The 19,713-nt window shown below is 50.9% G+C and overlaps 1 protein-coding gene across 3 annotated transcripts in view; it reads left to right on the top strand.

The window, feature by feature from the left end:
* LOC140735730 (ankyrin repeat and death domain-containing protein 1A-like) overlaps positions 1-10,981 on the top strand; it is a 103,832-nt gene extending 92,851 nt beyond the window's left edge. Inside the window, exons 13-15 of one of the 3 annotated variants that reach the window (XM_073061155.1) lie at positions 283-466; positions 4,064-4,195; positions 8,819-10,981. In XM_073061155.1, the coding sequence (XP_072917256.1) occupies positions 283-466; positions 4,064-4,195; positions 8,819-8,880 (378 nt within the window). In that variant the 3' untranslated portion in view covers positions 8,881-10,981. Of the gene's footprint in view, positions 1-282; positions 467-4,063; positions 4,410-8,818 lie in introns of those variants that run through there. The other 2 variants (XM_073061154.1, XM_073061156.1) reach the window with 2 other exon arrangements.
* The last annotated feature ends 8,732 nt before the right edge of the window (positions 10,982-19,713 follow it).

Below are 19,713 nucleotides of genomic sequence, written 5' to 3'. Positions count from 1 at the left end.
AGCAGCAAGGGGAGGGGCTGGGAGAGGGGGAGATGTGGTCAGTGGTGGGACCCCATTGTAACTGTGACAACGTGTCGGATTGGTGAAGGATGAGGACCAGGGGAGCCCTCTCCAATCTCACTGGGAAGGTGGGGGAGAGGGCTCCATCGGATACAGCGGTTGGAGAGCCTCATCTCTGGAGACTGTGACTGGCGGTAGGGGAGAGGGGATGGGGGTAAAGCGTTGTGAGCCCAGCTCCTGCTGCCAGTCCCCTACGTCCGATATCTCCCTCCTTCCCCCCAGGGTGCTAATGGACAGACAGAGGAGCTGGACCTGACCTTCAGACACGTGAAGGACCTGACTCGGGTGCGATCTGTGCTCTGGACTCTGGCCACCAGGCACCAGAAGCCGGGAGACTGGAAGAAGCTGGCCCAGCACTGGGGCTTCTCAGCAAAGCACATCCAGGCACTGGAAAGCCAGTGGACAGGTGAGGGACGGGGAGAGCGGCGGAAACTCCGAGGGGTGGGGAATGGAACTCTGCTGTGGTCGGCATCGATCGCTCGACAGCAGTCCTGGAAACCGCAAAGAGTGGGATTTCTCAGTGGCCAATCATTTTGATTCCTATCCCCATTCCCGTTTCGACATATCAGTCCATGGCCTCCTCTTCTGCCATGATGAGGCCACACTCAGGTTGGAGGAGCAACACCATATAATCTGTCTGGGCAGCCTCCAACCTGATGGCATGAACATTGGTTTCTCCTTCTAGTAATTTGCCCCCTCCCTCTTCTTTCTTCCCCTTTATTCCACTCTGGCCTCTGACCTCTTCTCCTCACTTGCCCATCACATCCTCCTAGTGCTTTTCCTCCTCTTTCTGCCAGGGCCACTCTCCTCTCCTCTCAGATTCCTTCCTCTCCAGCCCTTCACCTGTTCCAGCTATCACCTGCCAGCTTCTCCATCCCCCCCTCCCCACTCACCTGGCTTCTGTCACCACCCCCTAACCTTTTACTCTGGCATCTTACCCCTTCCTTTCCAGTCCTGATGAAGTGAGTGTGTGTGTGTGTAAACACGAGAGAACTCCAGGTTCTCCAGTTTCCTTCCACATCCAGGTTCAGTGGGTTAATTGCCCACTCTCCCCAATAGTGAGACCAGAATTCAGATACTGACGGGGACAGACTGCCTTGTACATGAGTTTTAAGTTTGTACGTTTTTCCTCGTGACCACAAGTTCCCCAGTCTCCTCCCACATCCCAACAACATGCATGGTTGATGGGTTAATTTCCCCGAGTTGGTGGATGAGGGGTAGAATCTCGAGGGAGGGGTGGAATTGATGGGGAAGTGTGGAGAATAGAGCACATTCGTGGGGGAGTGGGATTGTTCTATGCCCATGGGCTCCCTTTCTACGTATGTTTGAGGAGGCAGGTGTTGCGTTTGAGACAGTAGGAGAAAGTTGATTCCTGGGTTGGAGGGAGATTGATGTAGGCAGTGATTCTGAGCAGGTCAGTGCTGAGGAGGCAGAGCGGTGAGCTTTCTCACTGGGGAACTGTCGCGTTAACTGCTATGCTGTCATAGGGCGTCATGGTAGTGTAGCGGTTAGCGTGATGCTGTTAAAGCTCAGGGTGTCGGAGTTCAGAGTTCAACTCTGGTGTTATCTGTAAGGTGTTTGTACGTCTTGTCTCTGAACATGTGGGTTTCCTCCGGGTGCTCCAGGTTCTTCCTATGTTGCCGGTTAGCAGGTTAATTGGTCATTGTAAATTGTCCTGTGATTAGTCTGGGCTGCTGGGCGATGTGGCTCGTAGGGGAGGAAGGGCCTGTTCTGCTCTGCGTCATTAAAACAAAAATAAAGTAAAATAAGAACATTTGAAATCAGAGGTACAAAGGGACTTGGGAGTCCTCGTGCAGGATTCCTTAAAGGTCACCTTGCAGGCTGAGCAGGTGTAAGGAGGGCAAATGTAATGCCAGCATCCATTTTGAGAGGATTGGAATGTGGAAGCCAGGATGTAAAGCCAAGGCTTGATAAGATAACTCACACAGAACGCTGGAGGAACTCAGCAGCTCAGGCAGCATCTAGGGAAATGAATGAACAGGTGATGTTTCGGGCTTCGGGACTGGAAAGGACGGGGGGGGGGGGGTGGGGAGATGCCAGAATAAAACAGTGGGGGAGGGGAAGGAGGATGGCTAGAAGGTGATAGGTGAAGCCAGGTGGGTAGAATGGACAAAGGGCTGGGAAGGAAGGGAGGGCATTAGGAGGAGGGGACCCAAGGGGAGGTGATAGGCAGGTGAGAAGAGGTAGGGGCCAGAGTGGGCAATAGAAGAAGAGGGGAGGGGGAGGGAAAAGATGTTTTCACTGGATGGAGAAATCAATACTCATGCCACTAGGTTGGAGGCTACCAGACTGAACATAAGGTTTTCCTCAGGGTGGCCTCATCTTGGCACAAGAGGAGATCATGGACCAACATGTCGGGACGGGAATGGGAATCGGAATTAAATGTTTGGCCACCGAGAAGTTACGCTTTTGGTGGATGGAGCGGAGATGCTCTACGAAACGGTCCCCCAATTTAAGACGGGTCTCACCAATGTAGAGGAGGCCGCATCAGGAGCATCGGACACAATAGGATGACCTCAGTGGATCTACAGGTGAAGTGTTGCCTCACCTGGAAGGACTGTTTGCTGCCCTGAATGGAGGCTTGGGAGGAGGTGGACGGACAGGTGTAGTACTTAGACTGCTAGCAGTGATAAATGCTGGGAGGGACAAACGGACAAGGGAATTACAGACCCTTGCAGAATGTAGATGGGGGTAAGGGTGAGGTAAATACCTCCAGCATTTTGTGTGTGTTGCTTTGGATTTCCAGCATCTGCAGAACTTCGCATGTTTATTATAAGGCTATCTAAGATGCTGGTCAGACAACATTTGGAGTGTTGTCAGCAGCCTTGTGCCCTGAAACTAAGGAAGAATGTGCTGGTTCTAGAGGAAGTTCACAAGAATGAAAAACTTAACATTTTATGTCTGTAGGCCTGTACTTGATGGAGTTCAGAGGGATGAGGGGGAATCTCATTGAAAAATTCTGAATTTAGAAAGGCCTGGGAAGAGCAGATATGGAAAGGATATTTCCTATAGAGAGGGAGTCTAGGACCAGAGGGCACAGATGGAGTGGATGTGGAGAGAATGTTTCCTATAGTGGGGGAGTCTAGGACCAGAGGGCACAGATAGAGAGGATGTAGAGAGGTTGTTTCCTATAGTGGGGGAGTCTAGGACCAGAGGGCACAGATAGAGTGGATGTGGAGAGGATGTTTCCTATAGTGGGGGAGTCTGGGACCAGAAGACACAGATAGAGTGGATGTGGAGAGGATGTTTCCTATAGTGGGGGAGTCTAGGACCAGAGGGCATGGATAGAGTGGATGTGGAGAGGATGTTTCCTATAGTGGGGGAGTCTAGGACCAGAGGGCACGGATAGAGTGGATGTGGAGAGGAAGTTTCCTATAGAGGGGAGTCTAGGACCAGAGGGCACGGATAGAGTGGATGTGGAGAGGAAGTTTCCTATAGAGGGGAGTCTAGGACCAGAGGGCACGGATAGAGTGGATGTGGAGAGGAAGTTTCCTATAGAGGGGAGTCTAGGACCAGAGGGCATGGATAGAGTGGATGTGGAGAGGATGTTTCCTATAGTGGGGGAGTCTAGGATCAGAGGGCTCAGCCTCAGAATACAAGATGTTCCTTTGAACAGAGATGAGGAAGAATTTCTTCTTCCAGAGGGTGGTGAATCTGGAATTCATCACCACAAATGCCTGTGGAAGCTACGTGTTGGGAGTATTTAAGGCAGAGATTTTTAGGTCCGAGGTTGGAAAGGGAGATAAGGATTATGCGGCGAAAGCGGGGCAGCGTTGGGGCAATGGTTCCTAGCAGCAATCAAAATGGAAGCTGTGGAAGCAGTTCAGTGGGTCAGGCAGCGTCTGTGGACAGAAATGGAGAGTCGATGTTTGCGGTCGAGAAACTTCTGCTGAAGTCTCGCGTGCCAGCCGCTCATGACAGTGACACATTCTTCATTAAAGGTGAGAGGAGTTACTCATCTCATCCATTCTTTGTTTCCAAGGGAGTGACAGCTACAAGGAGCATGGGTATCGGATGCTACTCATCTGGCTTCATGGCATCAGCAGCCTGGGCAAGCACCCAATCAAGGAGCTGTACGAGGGCCTGGTGGAGATTGGAAGGACTGACCTGGCAGGTGAACTTAGCCTGGACTGGGAGAGCGAAAATGAACAAGCCCTTCAGCTCACCCAATTTGTGCCGAACACGATGCCAAATTCATCCACAGTAAATCCCTTTTGCCTGCCTGTGATCCATATGTCCCCATTCCCTGTGTAGTCTATCAATCTGTCTGTCTCCCCATTCCCTGTTTAGTCTATCAATGTCTGTCTCCCCATTCCCTGTGTAGTCTATCAATGTCTGTCTCCCCATTCCCTGTGTAGTCTATCAATGTGTCTGTCTCCCCATTCCCTGTGTAGTCTATCAATGTGTCTGTCTCCCCATTCCCTGTGTAGTCTATCAATGTGTCTGTCTCCCTATTCCCTGTGTAGTCTATCAATGTCTGTCTCCCCATTCCCTGTGTAGTCTATCAGTCTGTCTGTCTCCCCATTCGCTGTGTAGTCTATCAATGTGACTGTCTCCCCATTCCCTGTGTAGTCTATCAATGTGTCTGTCTCCCCATTCCCTGTGTAGTCTATCAGTCTGTCTGTCTCCCCATTCCCTGTGTAGTCTGTCAATGTGTCTGTCTCCCCATTCCCTGTGTAGTCTATCAATGTGTCTGTCTCCCCATTCCCTGTGTAGTCTATCAATGTGTCTGTCTCCCTATTCCCTGTGTAGTCTATCAATGTCTGTCTCCCCATTCCCTGTGTAGTCTATCAGTCTGTCTGTCTCCCCATTCCCTGTGTAGTCTATCAATGTGTCTGTCTCCCCATTCCCTGTGTAGTCTATCAATGTGTCTGTCTCCCTATTCCCTGTGTAGTCTATCAATGTCTGTCTCCCCATTCCCTGTGTAGTCTATCAGTCTGTCTGTCTCCCCATTCGCTGTGTAGTCTGTCAATGTGTCTGTCTCCCCATTCCCTGTGTAGTCTATCAATGTGTCTGTCTCCCCATTCCCTGTGTAGTCTATCAATGTGTCTGTCTCCCCATTCCCTGTGTAGTCTATCAATGTGTCTGTCTCCCCATTCCCTGTGTAGTCTATCAATGTGTCTGTCTCCCCATTCCCTGTGTAGTCTATCAATGTGTCTGTCTCCCTATTCCCTGTGTAGTCTATCAATGTCTGTCTCCCCATTCCCTGTGTAGTCTATCAATGTGTCTGTCTCCCCATTCCCTGTGTAGTCTATCAATGTGTCTGTCTCCCTATTCCCTGTGTAGTCTATCAATGTCTGTCTCCCCATTCCCTGTGTAGTCTATCAATGTGTCTGTCTCCCCATTCCCTGTGTAGTCTATCAATGTGTCTGTCTCCCCATTCCCTGTGTAGTCTATCAGTCTGTCTGTCTCCCCATTCCCTGTGTAGTCTATCAATGTGTCTGTCTCCCCATTCCCTGTGTAGTCTATCAGTCTGTCTGTCTCCCCATTCGCTGTGTAGTCTATCAATGTGTCTGTCTCCCCATTCCCTGTGTAGTCTATCAATGTGTCTGTCTCCCCATTCCCTGTGTAGTCTATCAATGTGTCTGTCTCCCCATTCCCTGTGTAGTCTATCAATGTGTCTGTCTCCCCATTCCCTGTGTAGTCTATCAATGTGTCTGTCTCCCCATTCCCTGTGTAGTCTATCAATGTGTCTGTCTCCCCATTCCCTGTGTAGTCTGTCAATGTGTCTGTCTCCCCATTCCCTGTGTAGTCTATCAATGTGTCTGTCTCCCCATTCCCTGTGTAGTCTATCAATGTGTCTGTCTCCCCATTCCCTGTGTAGTCTATCAATGTGTCTGTCTCCCCATTCCCTGTGTAGTCTATCAATGTGTCTGTCTCCCCATTCCCTGTGTAGTCTATCAATGTGTCTGTCTCCCCATTCCCTGTGTAGTCTATCAATGTGTCTGTCTCCCCATTCCCTGTGTAGTCTATCAATGTGTCTGTCTCCCCATTCCCTGTGTAGTCTGTCAATGTGTCTGTCTCCCCATTCCCTGTGTAGTCTATCAATGTGTCTGTCTCCCCATTCCCTGTGTAGTCTATCAATGTGTCTGTCTCCCCATTCCCTGTGTAGTCTATCAATGTGTCTGTCTCCCCATTCCCTGTGTAGTCTATCAATGTGTCTGTCTCCCCATTCCCTGTGTAGTCTATCAATGTGTCTGTCTCCCCATTCGCTGTGTAGTCTATCAATGTGTCTGTCTCCCCATTCCCTGTGTAGTCTATCAATGTGTCTGTCTCCCCATTCCCTGTGTAGTCTATCAATGTGTCTGTCTCCCCATTCCCTGTGTAGTCTATCAATGTGTCTGTCTCCCCATTCCCTGTGTAGTCTATCAATGTGTCTGTCTCCCTATTCCCTGTGTAGTCTATCAATGTCTGTCTCCCCATTCCCTGTGTAGTCTATCAATGTGTCTGTCTCCCCATTCCCTGTGTAGTCTATCAATGTGTCTGTCTCCCCATTCCCTGTGTAGTCTATCAGTCTGTCTGTCTCCCCATTCCCTGTGTAGTCTATCAATGTGTCTGTCTCCCCATTCCCTGTGTAGTCTATCAGTCTGTCTGTCTCCCCATTCGCTGTGTAGTCTATCAATGTGTCTGTCTCCCCATTCCCTGTGTAGTCTATCAATGTGTCTGTCTCCCCATTCCCTGTGTAGTCTATCAATGTGTCTGTCTCCCCATTCCCTGTGTAGTCTATCAATGTGTCTGTCTCCCCATTCCCTGTGTAGTCTATCAATGTGTCTGTCTCCCCATTCCCTGTGTAGTCTATCAATGTGTCTGTCTCCCCATTCCCTGTGTAGTCTGTCAATGTGTCTGTCTCCCCATTCCCTGTGTAGTCTATCAATGTGTCTGTCTCCCTATTCCCTGTGTAGTCTATCAATGTGTCTGTCTCCCCATTCCCTGTGTAGTCTATCAATGTGTCTGTCTCCCTATTCCCTGTGTAGTCTATCAATGTGTCTGTCTCCCCATTCCCTGTGTAGTCTTATCAATATGTCTGTCTCCCCATTCCCTGTGTAGTCTATCAATGTCTGTCTCCCCATTCCCTGTGTAGTCTATCAATGTGTCTGTCTCCCTATTCCCTGTGTAGTCTATCAATGTCTGTCTCCCCATTCGCTGTGTAGTCTATCAATGTGTCTGTCTCCCCATTCCCTGTGTAGTCTATCAATGTGTCTGTCTCCCCATTCGCTGTGTAGTCTATCAATGTGTCTGTCTCCCCATTCCCTGTGTAGTCTATCAATGTGTCTGTCTCCCCATTCCCTGTGTAGTCTATCAATGTGTCTGTCTCCCCATTCCCTGTGTAGTCTATCAATGTGTCTGTCTCCCCATTCCCTGTGTAGTCTATCAATGTGTCTGTCTCCCTATTCCCTGTGTAGTCTATCAATGTCTGTCTCCCCATTCCCTGTGTAGTCTATCAATGTGTCTGTCTCCCTATTCCCTGTGTAGTCTATCAATGTGTCTGTCTCCCCATTCGCTGTGTAGTCTATCAATGTGTCTGTCTCCCCATTCCCTGTGTAGTCTATCAATGTGTCTGTCTCCCCATTCGCTGTGTAGTCTGTCAATGTGTCTGTCTCCCCATTCCCTGTGTAGTCTTATCAATATGTCTGTCTCCCCATTCCCTGTGTAGTCTATCAATCTGTCTGTCTCCCCATTCCCTGTGTAGTCTATCAATGTCTGTCTCCCCATTCCCTGTGTAGTCTATCAATGTCTGTCTCCCCATTCCCTGTGTAGTCTATCAATGTCTGTCTCCCCATTCCCTGTGTAGTCTGTCAATGTGTCTGTCTCCCCATTCCCTGTGTAGTCTATCAATGTGTCTGTCTCCCCATTCCCTGTGTAGTCTATCAGTCTGTCTGTCTCCCCATTCCCTGTGTTGTCTATCAATGTGTCTGTCTCCCCATTCCCTGTGTAGTCTATCAATGTGTCTGTCTCCCCATTCCCTGTGTAGTCTATCAATGTGTCTGTCTCCCCATTCCCTGTGTAGTCCTATCTGTCTGTCTGTCTCTCTGTGTAGGCCTTTCCCCGTATAACTGTGAGGTTAAAGCTATTCCCTCTACATGGGCCAAACAGGAGCAATTGGGACTTGCTTGGGTGTGAATCTTGGTCAGCATGGATCAGTTCAGCTGAAGGGCCTGTTCCCATGCCCTGTGACTCCATTTGATACAACTACCCTGGACTAAATGTTCCAAATATCCTCTCGATCTGTGACCATGATAACTTTGTGAACTTCTGTTTGCTTGTGCCAAACTGTATCAATCTCTGCCATATTAGCTCTGTGGAGAGCTAGAAGGGCACCATGTCGTCCTGCCCTGGATTGCGTATGACAGGCAGTGTGCGCCGCTGTTGGAAGAAGGTCTCTGTCCTCGAGTGATCCCCCTCTCCCTCTCTCTCGATGGAGGGTGAGAGGAAGTTGGTCTTCGAGTCAGGGTGGGGGTGGGGGGAGATCATGGTCTCTACGGGGTTCGTTTGCATTTGCATTCGGTGGGGGAAGTCGATGCTTTTACTGCTGCTTGTGGTTAGGAGAGGAGGGGGGCGCTTATGGGGTTTATGTTTTGTGGATGTCTGTGAAGAGTGAGAATTGAACCATTTGACTAATCATAGCCAGCTGGGATGCAACATCCGTGATCAACCTCATCCATCTCTATCAGGTCTGGAATATTTCCCTTGTCTGAGAGCCTTTTCTTATCCCCACTTGCATTCCCTTTTAAAACAGAGAAGGCGCGTCGACAGGCGGATGTGGAGCAGGAGCCGGCCAGGAGATGCGTGGTGATGTGAGGATGGCGTTCAGGCCGAGTCTGCACCGTGTCCGAAAGATCTTGCCGAACTGTTTGGTCGGTGCAACGATTATGTCCAAAACCAAGGGGTGAGGTGATGTAAGACGGCATCAGGGAGCAAGGAATGAGAGCACCTACCTGGTCCGGCCGTCAGTCACTTCCGCCGACTGTGAATAGTTTCTCATCTCCTGATTGCTATAAATGGACTAAGGATTCTAAGAACTGGGGAAGGGTCAGTGGAAGCAAATGTACGTGGCTAAGAGTGATGGTGAACCAGCTTAGTTACATTTCATTGGCCTTCCATTGAGGAGAAAATCTCCTCAAACCTGCTCGTTACCTTCAGGTGGCAGGGAGGTGACTGTATCCAACTTGTTCTCTACCCCACGAATGCCTGATGGGTATAGAGTGCGCTTCACTCTGTGTCTGATCCCGGGAGTGTGTGATGGGACAGTGTAGAGGGAGTTTCACTCTGTGTCTGACCCCGGGAGTGTGTGATGGGACAGTGTGGAGTGCGCTTCACTCTGTGTCTGATTCTGGGAGTGTGTGATGGGACGGTGTGGAGGGAGTTTCACTCTGTGTCTGACCCTGGGAGTGTGTGATGGGACGGTGTGGAGAGAGCTTCATTCTGTGTCTGACCCCGGGAGTGTGAGATGGGACAGTGTAGGGGGAGCTTCACTGTGTGTCTGACCCCGGGAGTGTGTGATGGGACGGTGTAGAGGGAGCTTCACTCTGTGTCTGACCCCGGGAGTGTGTGATGGGACAGTGTAGAGGGAGCTTCACTCTGTGTCTGACCCCAGGAGTGTTTGATGGGACGGTGTAGAGGGAGATTCACTCTGTGTCTGACCCCGGGAGTGTGTGATGGGACAGTGTGGAGGGAGATTCACTCTGTGTCTGACCCCGGGAGTGTGTGATGGGACAGTGTAGGGGGAGCTTCACTGTGTGTCTGACCCCGGGAGTGTGTGATGGGACGGTGTAGAGGGAGCTTCACTCTGTGTCTGACCCTGGGAGTGTGTGATGGGACAGTGTAGAGGGAGCTTCACTCTGTGTCTGACCCCGGGAGTGTGTGATGGGACGGTGTGGAGGGAGTTTCACTGTGTCTGACCCCGGGAGTGTGTGATGGGACGGTGTGGAGGGAGCTTCACTCTGTGTCTGACTCCAGGAGTGTGTGAGGGAAGTTTTACTCTGTTTGAAAGGCTGTGGTTTGGAGAATCTGATGGGGAGGTCTATCCTGCATCCAGTACGACCCTTGTGCATTTCAAAAATAGTCATGGAGCTAGACTTGTGACGTGTGAAGTGGTGATATCCCTGCTGTACCACCTGTGTTAAAGTTCAGGTTCACTGTGTGAGATTGGCGCATGTGGTGTTTCGATTTACCTCAAATGTCACATCTGAAGAGACATTTAATTTTAGAGCTAAAATCTCTACTCTTCAGCCAGTTCACTCCATGTGATATCAAGGAATGGCTGAGCACCGTTTTGTATTAAATCTTCCTGGGCCCAGCGCACAGATGCAGTCACGAAGAAGGCATGACCTCCATGGGATGTTCACCTTGTCACTGATGAACCTCTACAGATGTTCTGCTGAAAGTGTCCTGACTGGATGCATAGGTCTGCTTCGACGATTGGAGTGCCCAGGAAGGTGTGGTGAGAGCAGTGGACTCTTTGTGCCCGGTATCGGTCATATCTACAGGAGGCACAGCCTCAAGAAGGCACCACCCGCACTATCTGGGCCAAGCCATCTTCTTGCAGCCCCAGAAGTCCCACATCACCAGGTTCAAGAACAGCTACTTCCCTTCAAACATTTAGTTTTTAAACCCACCAGCACAGCCCTAATCACCACAGTTTGATACAGATCACTTTGTACTTAAATGGGTTTCTTATGTTTGAATTGTTGTCTTGTAAAAGTGTGGTATAATTTGTATGTATTTCCTGTGAATGCTGCTTATCTGATGCCACGTACCCGAGATGTTGCTGTAACTTAGTTTTGGACCTGTGCATACATGGATATGTCTGTATGACAATAAAGTCAGCTTTGTCTTTGCATCCCAGGACTGGGTTGGACAACCTCCCAGCTGCTGCTCTGAGACAATGCCTCGGGCTGGATTTTCCTGCTGTCATTACTGTACCTACACATTTGTGCCCATTTTGAACTTTGCCAGAACCACTGGCTTCCAAAGCCCCGGTTCCAAGCAGGGCCCTGAGTGCCGGACTCCAGAGGTGAGAATGCCTCCCCTCAATGATAAGGGCATCAGTTGACCCAGTGAACTGCTGGGGATCAAAGGGCAGACACTCTCGCTCTCTAACCAGCACTGAGAAAGCCGGTTGGGGATATGGGAAGTTTCAAGTCTTCAGGATGGAATTTCAGGTCCTGGTATCATAGAACATAGAACACTACAGCATATTACAGGCCCTTCGGCCCACAAAGCTGTGCCACCCTTTTAACCCTTCCCTCCCATGTAGCACCCCCCACATTTTCTTTCATTCATGTTCATTCTAAGAGTTTCTTAAAAGCTTCTGATATATCTGCCTCTACACTGCCTGCCACAGCCTCCAATAGAGAAGTGGCTAATACGAGAGGGTATAATTTCAAGATGACTGGAGGGAAGTATAGGGGTAATGTCAGAGTGTTTTTTTACACAGACTGGTGGGTGCGTAGAACACACTACCAGGGCTGGGGGTAGAGGCAGATACACTAGGGACATTTAAGAGACTCTTTGATAGACACATGGATGATAGAGAAAATGGAGGGCCATGGGGGAGGGAAGGGTTAGAGTGATCTTGGAGTAGGTTAAAGGTTTGGCACAACGTTACGGGCCGAAGATGCTCAGTGCTGTCCACAAGGTGATGAAAAGCACACGGGATTAAAGGGTCAGTAAACATCTACCTACAGACACCATCCAGCACATTTACTCTTGTGCAGACTTACTGCACTGTGGCCACCAATGAAACACCCTCAAGAATTGCTTTCCACTTTCCAAAGGTGCACAAGGGGAGTTAATTCCCCCACAGACAACGTGGTCCCTTGAGATACGTTAAGAGGCCTTTAGACTTGATGCTGTTGTGTAACACTCCCTCTTAGCTCACAAAAAATAGGGGCACGATCCTTCCGTGTCAAGGCGTTGCTCCTGGAACCTCTGATCAGCAGAATTAGTTCCCCATTCTGGTGGGTAAACCCCATGTGGACACAAGGAACTATTGAATCTGCCCCCACCCCCACTGACCATCGCTCTTAGCCTTGGCCATTGTTGGGGAGAGAATTCTAATGATTACCACCCTCTGATCAGAATGCATCCTCTTGGATATGAGGCCAGTGGGGGAGAAAACATTCCCTGGTAAGTGGATTCAAACATAAAACTCTGATAATCTGCTCTCTGCCCCCATCCCATGGAAATCGGACACTTCAGCTTCTGGCCACACATGTAGAACATAAAACAGTACAGCAGCAGAACAGGCCCTTCAGCCCACAATGTTGTGCAGAACCAGCTGAAAACCAAATCAAAGATACCCAAACACTAATCCCTCCTACGTACACAGTGTCCATATCCCTCCATCTTCCTCACATTAATCTGCCTACCTAAACATCCCTTAAAAACCTCTAATGTACTTGCCTCTAACACCATACCGGGCATCCAGCACTCTCTGAGTAAAACACTTCACCCTCACATCCCAAATGAATCTACCCTCTCTCACCCTCAATGCATGCCCTCTGGTATTAGACATTCTCAACCCTGGGAAAAAAAGATACTCTCTGTCCACTCTATCTATGCCTCTTATAATCTTGTAAACCTCTATCAGATCTCCCCTCAGGCTCCGGCACTCCAGAGAAAATAACACAAGATTATCCAGCCTCTCATGCTAGCACATGCCCTGTAAACCAAACAGCATGTGGTAAACTCGCCAAGGCCTCATCATTCTTTCTATAGTGGAGCAACCAGAAACGTATGCAATGCTCTGGATGTGGCCTAATGAGAGTTTTATAAAGTTGCAACATAATCTCTTGACTTTTGAACTTAATGCCTCGACTAATAAAAACTAGCATTACATAAGCCTTCTTAACTCCCCTATTGGCCTGTGTAGCTGCTTTCATGGAGCTATGAACTTGGATTCCAAGATCTCTCTGCTCAGCAACACTGTTAAGGATCTTGCCCTTAAAGTGCACTGTTTCCTTGCATTTGTCCCACCGAGGTGTAACACACATTTATTTGGGTTAAACTCCATCTGCCATTTCTCTGCCCATATCTGTAACTGATCTATATTGTGGTGTATTCTTTGCCAGTTTTCTACAACTTCACCAATCTTGGTATCACCCACAAATTTACTAACCCACGCATCTGCATTTTCACCCAGGTCACAAATAGCAGAGGTCGCAGAACAGATCCCTGTTCTTAATCTTAATCTTCTGGATTAGCCATGCATGAGGGACTTTGTCAAATGCCTTATGAAAATCCATGCGAACAACATCCACTGTCCTACCCTCATCGATCACTCTCATCACCTTGTCAAAAAATCAAGTTGGTAACACACAACCTGACCTGCACAAAGCTCTTCCTAATAAGGCCATGAGTTTCCAAAATGCTCATATATCATATTCCTAAGAATTTTCTCCAGCAATTTTCCTACAACTGAAGTGAAACTTGTTGGTCTATTGTTCACAGGATTTTCCCTTGTTCCCTTCTTAAATAGAAGTACAACATTGACCACTCACTGGGACCTCGCCTGTGGCCAGAGAGGACACAAAAATACTGGTCAAGGGCCCAGCAATCTCGTCTCTTGCCTCCTTCAATAACCTGAGGTAAATCCCATCAGGTCCTGGAGACTTACCCACCTAATACTCATTTGGAGGCCCAACACTTCCTCCTCCTTGATCCCTAAACGCCCTAACATATTTATACACAACTTAGCATTCTTCTCCTGGTCCTCCATATCATTTCCTTGGTAAATACTGAAGCAAAGTACTCATTAGGTACCTCCCCTACTTTCTCTGCGTCCAAGCAAATGTTCCCCCTTTCTCCCTGAGTGGCCCCACCCTCTCCCTAGTAATCCTCTTAATCTTGATGTCTGTACAGATGCCTCGGGATTCACCTTCCCCCTACTTGCCAAGGACTTCTCACAGCCTCGTCCAGGCTCTCCTAATTCCCTTCTTTAGTTCAATAGTTCCAATCAATATCAGAGAAACGTATACAATACACATCCTCACATTCTTTGCCCAAAGAATGAATGACAGTTAAACATTAGAACCCCAAAGCCGCCCTTTCTTTTATTTTTTGGTTTCTTTAAACTCATGTTCTTCATTTGATTCTAATTTCAGAAGCTTTACATGCTCTTCCTTTTTTCTTCTTGACTAAAAACCGTGACTACACACCTATCCTGTACTCTGTGCAGCTGGTCTTTAAACACTCTCCACATGTCTGATGTGGACTTGCCAGAGAAAAGGTGTTCCCAATTAATGCTTCTTAGTTCCTGCCTAATGCCCTCATGATATGCCCTACCTCAATTTAAATTCAACTGCAAGGACCAATCCTACCCTTATCTATAGCTAGACTGAAAGTGAAGGAGTTGTGATCACTGTTCCCTCACTGCTCACCCGGTGAAAGGTCAATCAGCTGGCCAGGCTCATTTCCCTCCTCCACATATTGATCCATTAAACCCTCCTGGATAAACAAAAAAATATCCCATCTAAAGCCTGAAACTCACCGGGAACCGGGTCCCACATCCCTGAAACTCAACGGGAACCGGGTCCCACATCCCTGAAACTCAACGGGAACCGGGTCCCACATCCATGAAACTCACCGGGAACCGGGTCCCACATCCCTGAAACTCAACGGGAACCGGGTCCCACATCCCTGAAACTCACCGGGAATCGGGTCCCACATCCCTGAAACTCAACGGGAACCGGGTCCCACATCCCTGAAACTCACCGGGAACCGGGTCTCACATCCATGAAACTCACCGGGAACCGGGTCCCACATCCCTGAAACTCAACGGGAACCGGGTCCCACATCCCTGAAACTCACCGAGAACCGGGTCCCAGATCCCTGAAACTCAACGGGAACCGGGTCCCACATTCCTGAAACTCAACGGGAACCGGGTCCCACATCCCTGAAACTCACCGGGAACCGGGTCCCACATCCCTGAAACTCACCGGGAACCGGGTCCCAGATCCCTGAAACTCACCGAGAACCGGGTCCCAGATCCCTGAAACTCACCGGGAATCGGGTCCCACATCCCTGAAACTCAACGGGAACCGGGTCCCACATCCCTGAAACTCAACGGGAACCGGGTCCCACATCCCTGAAACTCACCGGGAATCGGGTCCCACATCCCTGAAACTCAACGGGAACCGGGTCCCACATCCATGAAACTCACCGGGAACTGGGTCCCAGATCCCTGAAACTCACCGGGAACTGGGTCCCAGATCCCTGAAACTCAACGGGAACCGGGCCCCACATTCCTGAAACTCACCGGGAACCGGGTCCCAGATCCCTGAAACTCACCGAGAACCGGGTCCCAGATCCCTGAAACTCAACGGGAACCGGGTCCCACATCCCTGAAACTCACCGGGAATCGGGTCCCACATCCCTGAAACTCAACGGGAACCGGGTCCCAGATCCCTGAAACTCACCGGGAATCGGGTCCCACATCCCTGAAACTCAACGGGAACCGGGTCCCACATCCATGAAACTCACCGGGAACCGGGTCCCACATTCCTGAAACTCAACGGGAACCGGGTCACAGATCCCTGAAACTCACCAGGAACCGAGTCCCACATTCCTGAAACTCAACGGGAACCGGGTCCCAGATCCATGAAACTCACCGGGAACCGGGTCCCACATTCCTGAAACTCACCAGGAACCGAGTCCCACATTCCTGAAACTCAACGGGAACCGGGTCCCACATCCATGAAACTCAACGGGAACCGGGTCCCAGATCCCTGAAACTCACCGGGAACCGGGTCCCACATCCCTGAAACTCACCGGGAACCGGGTCCCACATCCCTGAAACTCAACGGGAACCGGGCCCCACATCCCTGAAACTCACCGGGAACCGGGTCCCACATCCCTGAAACTCAACGAGAACCGGGTCCCAGATCCCTGAAACTCACCGAGAACCGGGTCCCACATCCCTGAAACTCAACGGGAACCGGGTCCCACATCCCTGAAACTCACCGGGAACCGGGTCCCACATCCCTGAAACTCAACGGGAACCGGGTCCCACATCCCTGAAACTCAACGGGAACCGGGTCCCACATCCATGAAACTCACCAGGAACCGAGTCCCACATTCCTGAAACTCAAAGGGAACCGGGTCCCAGATCCATGAAACTCACCGGGAACCGGGTCCCACATTCCTGAAACTCAACGGGAACCGGGTCCCAGATCCATGAAACTCAACGGGAACCGGGTCCCACATCCCTGAAACTCAACGGGAACCGGGTCCCACATCCCTGAAACTCACCGGGAACCGGGTCCCACATCCCTGAAACTCACCGGGAACTGGGTCCCACATCCCTGAAACTCAACGGGAACCGGGTCCCAGATCCCTGAAACTCACCGAGAACCGGGTCCCAGATCCCTGAAACTCAACGGGAACCGGGTCCCACATCCCTGAAACTCACCGGGAACCGGGTCCCACATCCCTGAAACTCAACGGGAACCGGGTCCCACATCCCTGAAACTCAACGGGAACCGGGTCCCACATCCATGAAACTCACCAGGAACCGAGTCCCACATTCCTGAAACTCAAAGGGAACCGGGTCCCAGATCCATGAAACTCACCGGGAACCGGGTCCCACATTCCTGAAACTCAACGGGAACCGGGTCCCAGATCCATGAAACTCAACGGGAACCGGGTCCCACATCCCTGAAACTCAACGGGAACCGGGTCCCACATCCCTGAAACTCACCGGGAACCGGGTCCCACATCCCTGAAACTCACCGGGAACTGGGTCCCACATCCCTGAAACTCAACGGGAATCGGGTCCCAGATCCCTGAAACTCAACGGGAACCGGGTCCCAGATCCATGAAACTCAACGGGAACCAGGTCCCACATTCCTGAAACTCACCAGGAACCGAGTCCCACATTCCTGAAACTCACCGGGAATCGGGTCCCACATCCCTGAAACTCACCGGGAATCGGGTCCCACATCCCTGAAACTCAACGGGAACCGGGTCCCACATCCATGAAACTCACCGGGAACCGGGTCCCACATTCCTGAAACTCAACGGGAACCGGGTCCCAGATCCATGAAACTCACCGGGAACCGGGTCCCACATTCCTGAAACTCACCAGGAACCGAGTCCCACATTCCTGAAACTCAACGGGAACCGGGTCCCAGATCCATGAAACTCAACGGGAACCGGGTCCCACATCCCTGAAACTCACCGGGAACCGGGTCCCACATTCCTGAAACTCAACGGGAACCGGGTCCCTCATCCCTGAAACTCAACGGGAACCGGGTCCCACATTCCTGAAACTCAACGGGAACCGGGTCCCACATTCCTGAAACTCAACGGGAACCGGTTTCCAAATCCCTGAAATTTGCCGGGTCCAGATTCCCATGTAACTCATCTGGGCTCCGGTTCCCCGGAAATTCTATTACAATGCTGGGTAAAATATAAAAACAAAAATAAACTTGAGCTACGCCGTGATGTTAACAGGGAGTGACGTCTACTGGTTTAGTGCGGCGGCCGGGCGTGCTGAATTACCGGAGTGTTCAGCTGGAAAGCGCTGTCAGTCGGGTCAAACGACAGACACACTCAGTAATGTTGTATGTCTTACTTATAATTACAGAAATGACAGAACTCAAAGTGCAAAGTATAGTTAATGCTCTCTCTTTTGTTACACGGAAATGCACGTAAATAAATCTGCGGTTTCCGGAAGGAAGTGTCGAAGTCACACACTTGGAAAAGTCCTTTTTAAACAACTACAAGGGGTCTTCGGAGAATGGGGAGCGGGGATGGCCGGAGAATGACAGCCCGAGGTGGTGTCCGGCGCCACGCGGAATAGTCCCTCCTCACTCCACCAGCTTGTAGCAGACTGTCTTGGTTGCCCGAATATTACTGGTCGTGTGCTACTGTCTTGGTTTCGATGCCAGCACCTCGACTATCACATCGTTCCCTCCACCTTTGGGCCCGGGACGTTATAGCGTCGGGACGCAGCGAGCTTGCCTTGCGCTGTTGGACTGTGCGGAGCCTCGGCGAGGGAGCCGTGTCCCGGAATAGGGCCGGATGGTGGTGAGGAACCTCTACGGCTTGCAAGGGTTAGCGGGGCCCTCTGAGCCGCGGGGGCCACCTCGGTGCGCCTGCGGGAAGGAAACGCCCAGGAACTCATGCCTGCCTCTATACTCCGGATAGATCTGCCGAGAAGCTCGTACGCCCTTCTGCCCGGAAGCCGGTTTGGAATGGCGTCACTTGGGGGTCTGCCGGAGGAAGACAAGCGGGAACTTCTAGCACGGGGCGAGGACGCAGCGTATCCGTGAGGAGGGAGGGCTTGGCGGGAGCCGAGGTGATCCAAGGGCCCTCTGTGATCAAGGTCCATTGTTGAGCTGCTTGGACGTCCCACAGCAGGGGCGAAGCCACGGTGGCCGTGATGATTCGGTGCGATTTGTCCAACATTTGGAACTGCTAAGAAGGGCGCCCTGTTCGCTGCCATGTCTGCAGCCGAAACTTGGGAATGTGCGTCCGATGGATCGAGGGAAGATCCCTCATTTGGAGCGGCGTTTGGATTAGAGACAAGCAGGGGTCTCCACGATTTCTTGTATAACGGGCCACTTGGGAATTTATTGGGGGGAGGGTCTAAGGGTCTGTTATCCCCCGGGACGATAGGAGCAGGATTGGGGGAGGCTTTAGATAATTTCTTGCGGACGGGGTCGGGATTGCTTTTAACGCGGTAAGTTTTGGAAGGTTTTTTCTTCGGGAGTCGGGCAGTTTCATTGTCGTCAACTTCCCTCTTCCCGGATTCGCTGGAGGTGGCGCGGTGGTGTTTGTGTTTGGACCATCCCCTGCTTGTCTTGGCAGTCGAGCTGCGCTTGACGGTGGTCGCAGTGGAAGTGGGGAGAGGTCGCCAGTTCTGGACGAGAGTTGAGGCGTTGAGGAGTGAATGTTGACTGGTGGGAGAGTACAGGTCGTGAACGTGCTGAACAGCGTCCTGCGGGTGGAGTGCGGCCACCGCCGTGACTACCTCTCGGTGGTAAACGCGTTGCTCTTGCATCTCGGCCGGGATGAATGGAAGAACTCCGTCCGTGAAAGTTGGTGGGCTTGTAACCTGAAGGAGAGTCTGTTCTGCGGGAGCCACTGGATTAGGATCACAGTAAGAGTTTGAAGATAAGCCGATGGGTCTCCTATGGCCTCGGCTTTGGTAAAGGCGTGGGACCTGCCTCCTGATGGGGATGTCTAGAGAGGGGGCATTTAAAGAACTCGGGACCACGTTTTCCATCGACTGGAAGAACCTCCTGGTGGGGGCAGTTGCCACGGGATTAGGAGGTGCTCTCTCCGTCGGGAACCTGATGCCAGACTCCTCAAAAGGCGCCCTATCCCAACGGGCAGTCGGAGTGGGGTGGCGTAGGGCTGAAGATCTGTCCGCGGGGGTTTTCAGATAATGCACGTGGTGGATGCATCGTGTGTCAGAGATTTGAGACGGGTCATCCATTAAGAGCATGGGAACACGGGTACCGGGGGTAACCAGTCTGGGGCCCCGTGAAGGGTTGGAAAATCTATTGATGGAGGCGTCCGAAATGGAACCTCGGGAATTTGATGGTGTCTTTCGGGGGGCCTTTTGAGAGAGCCTGAAATGCAGTTGCGGGACTTGCCTTGTCACAGAAGACGCTTGAGGGGCGC

The sequence above is a fragment of the Hemitrygon akajei genome, chromosome 11, assembly GCF_048418815.1.
Source record: "Hemitrygon akajei chromosome 11, sHemAka1.3, whole genome shotgun sequence".
NCBI lineage: Eukaryota > Metazoa > Chordata > Chondrichthyes > Myliobatiformes > Dasyatidae > Hemitrygon > Hemitrygon akajei.
This window is presented reverse-complemented; position numbering and strand designations above follow the sequence as displayed.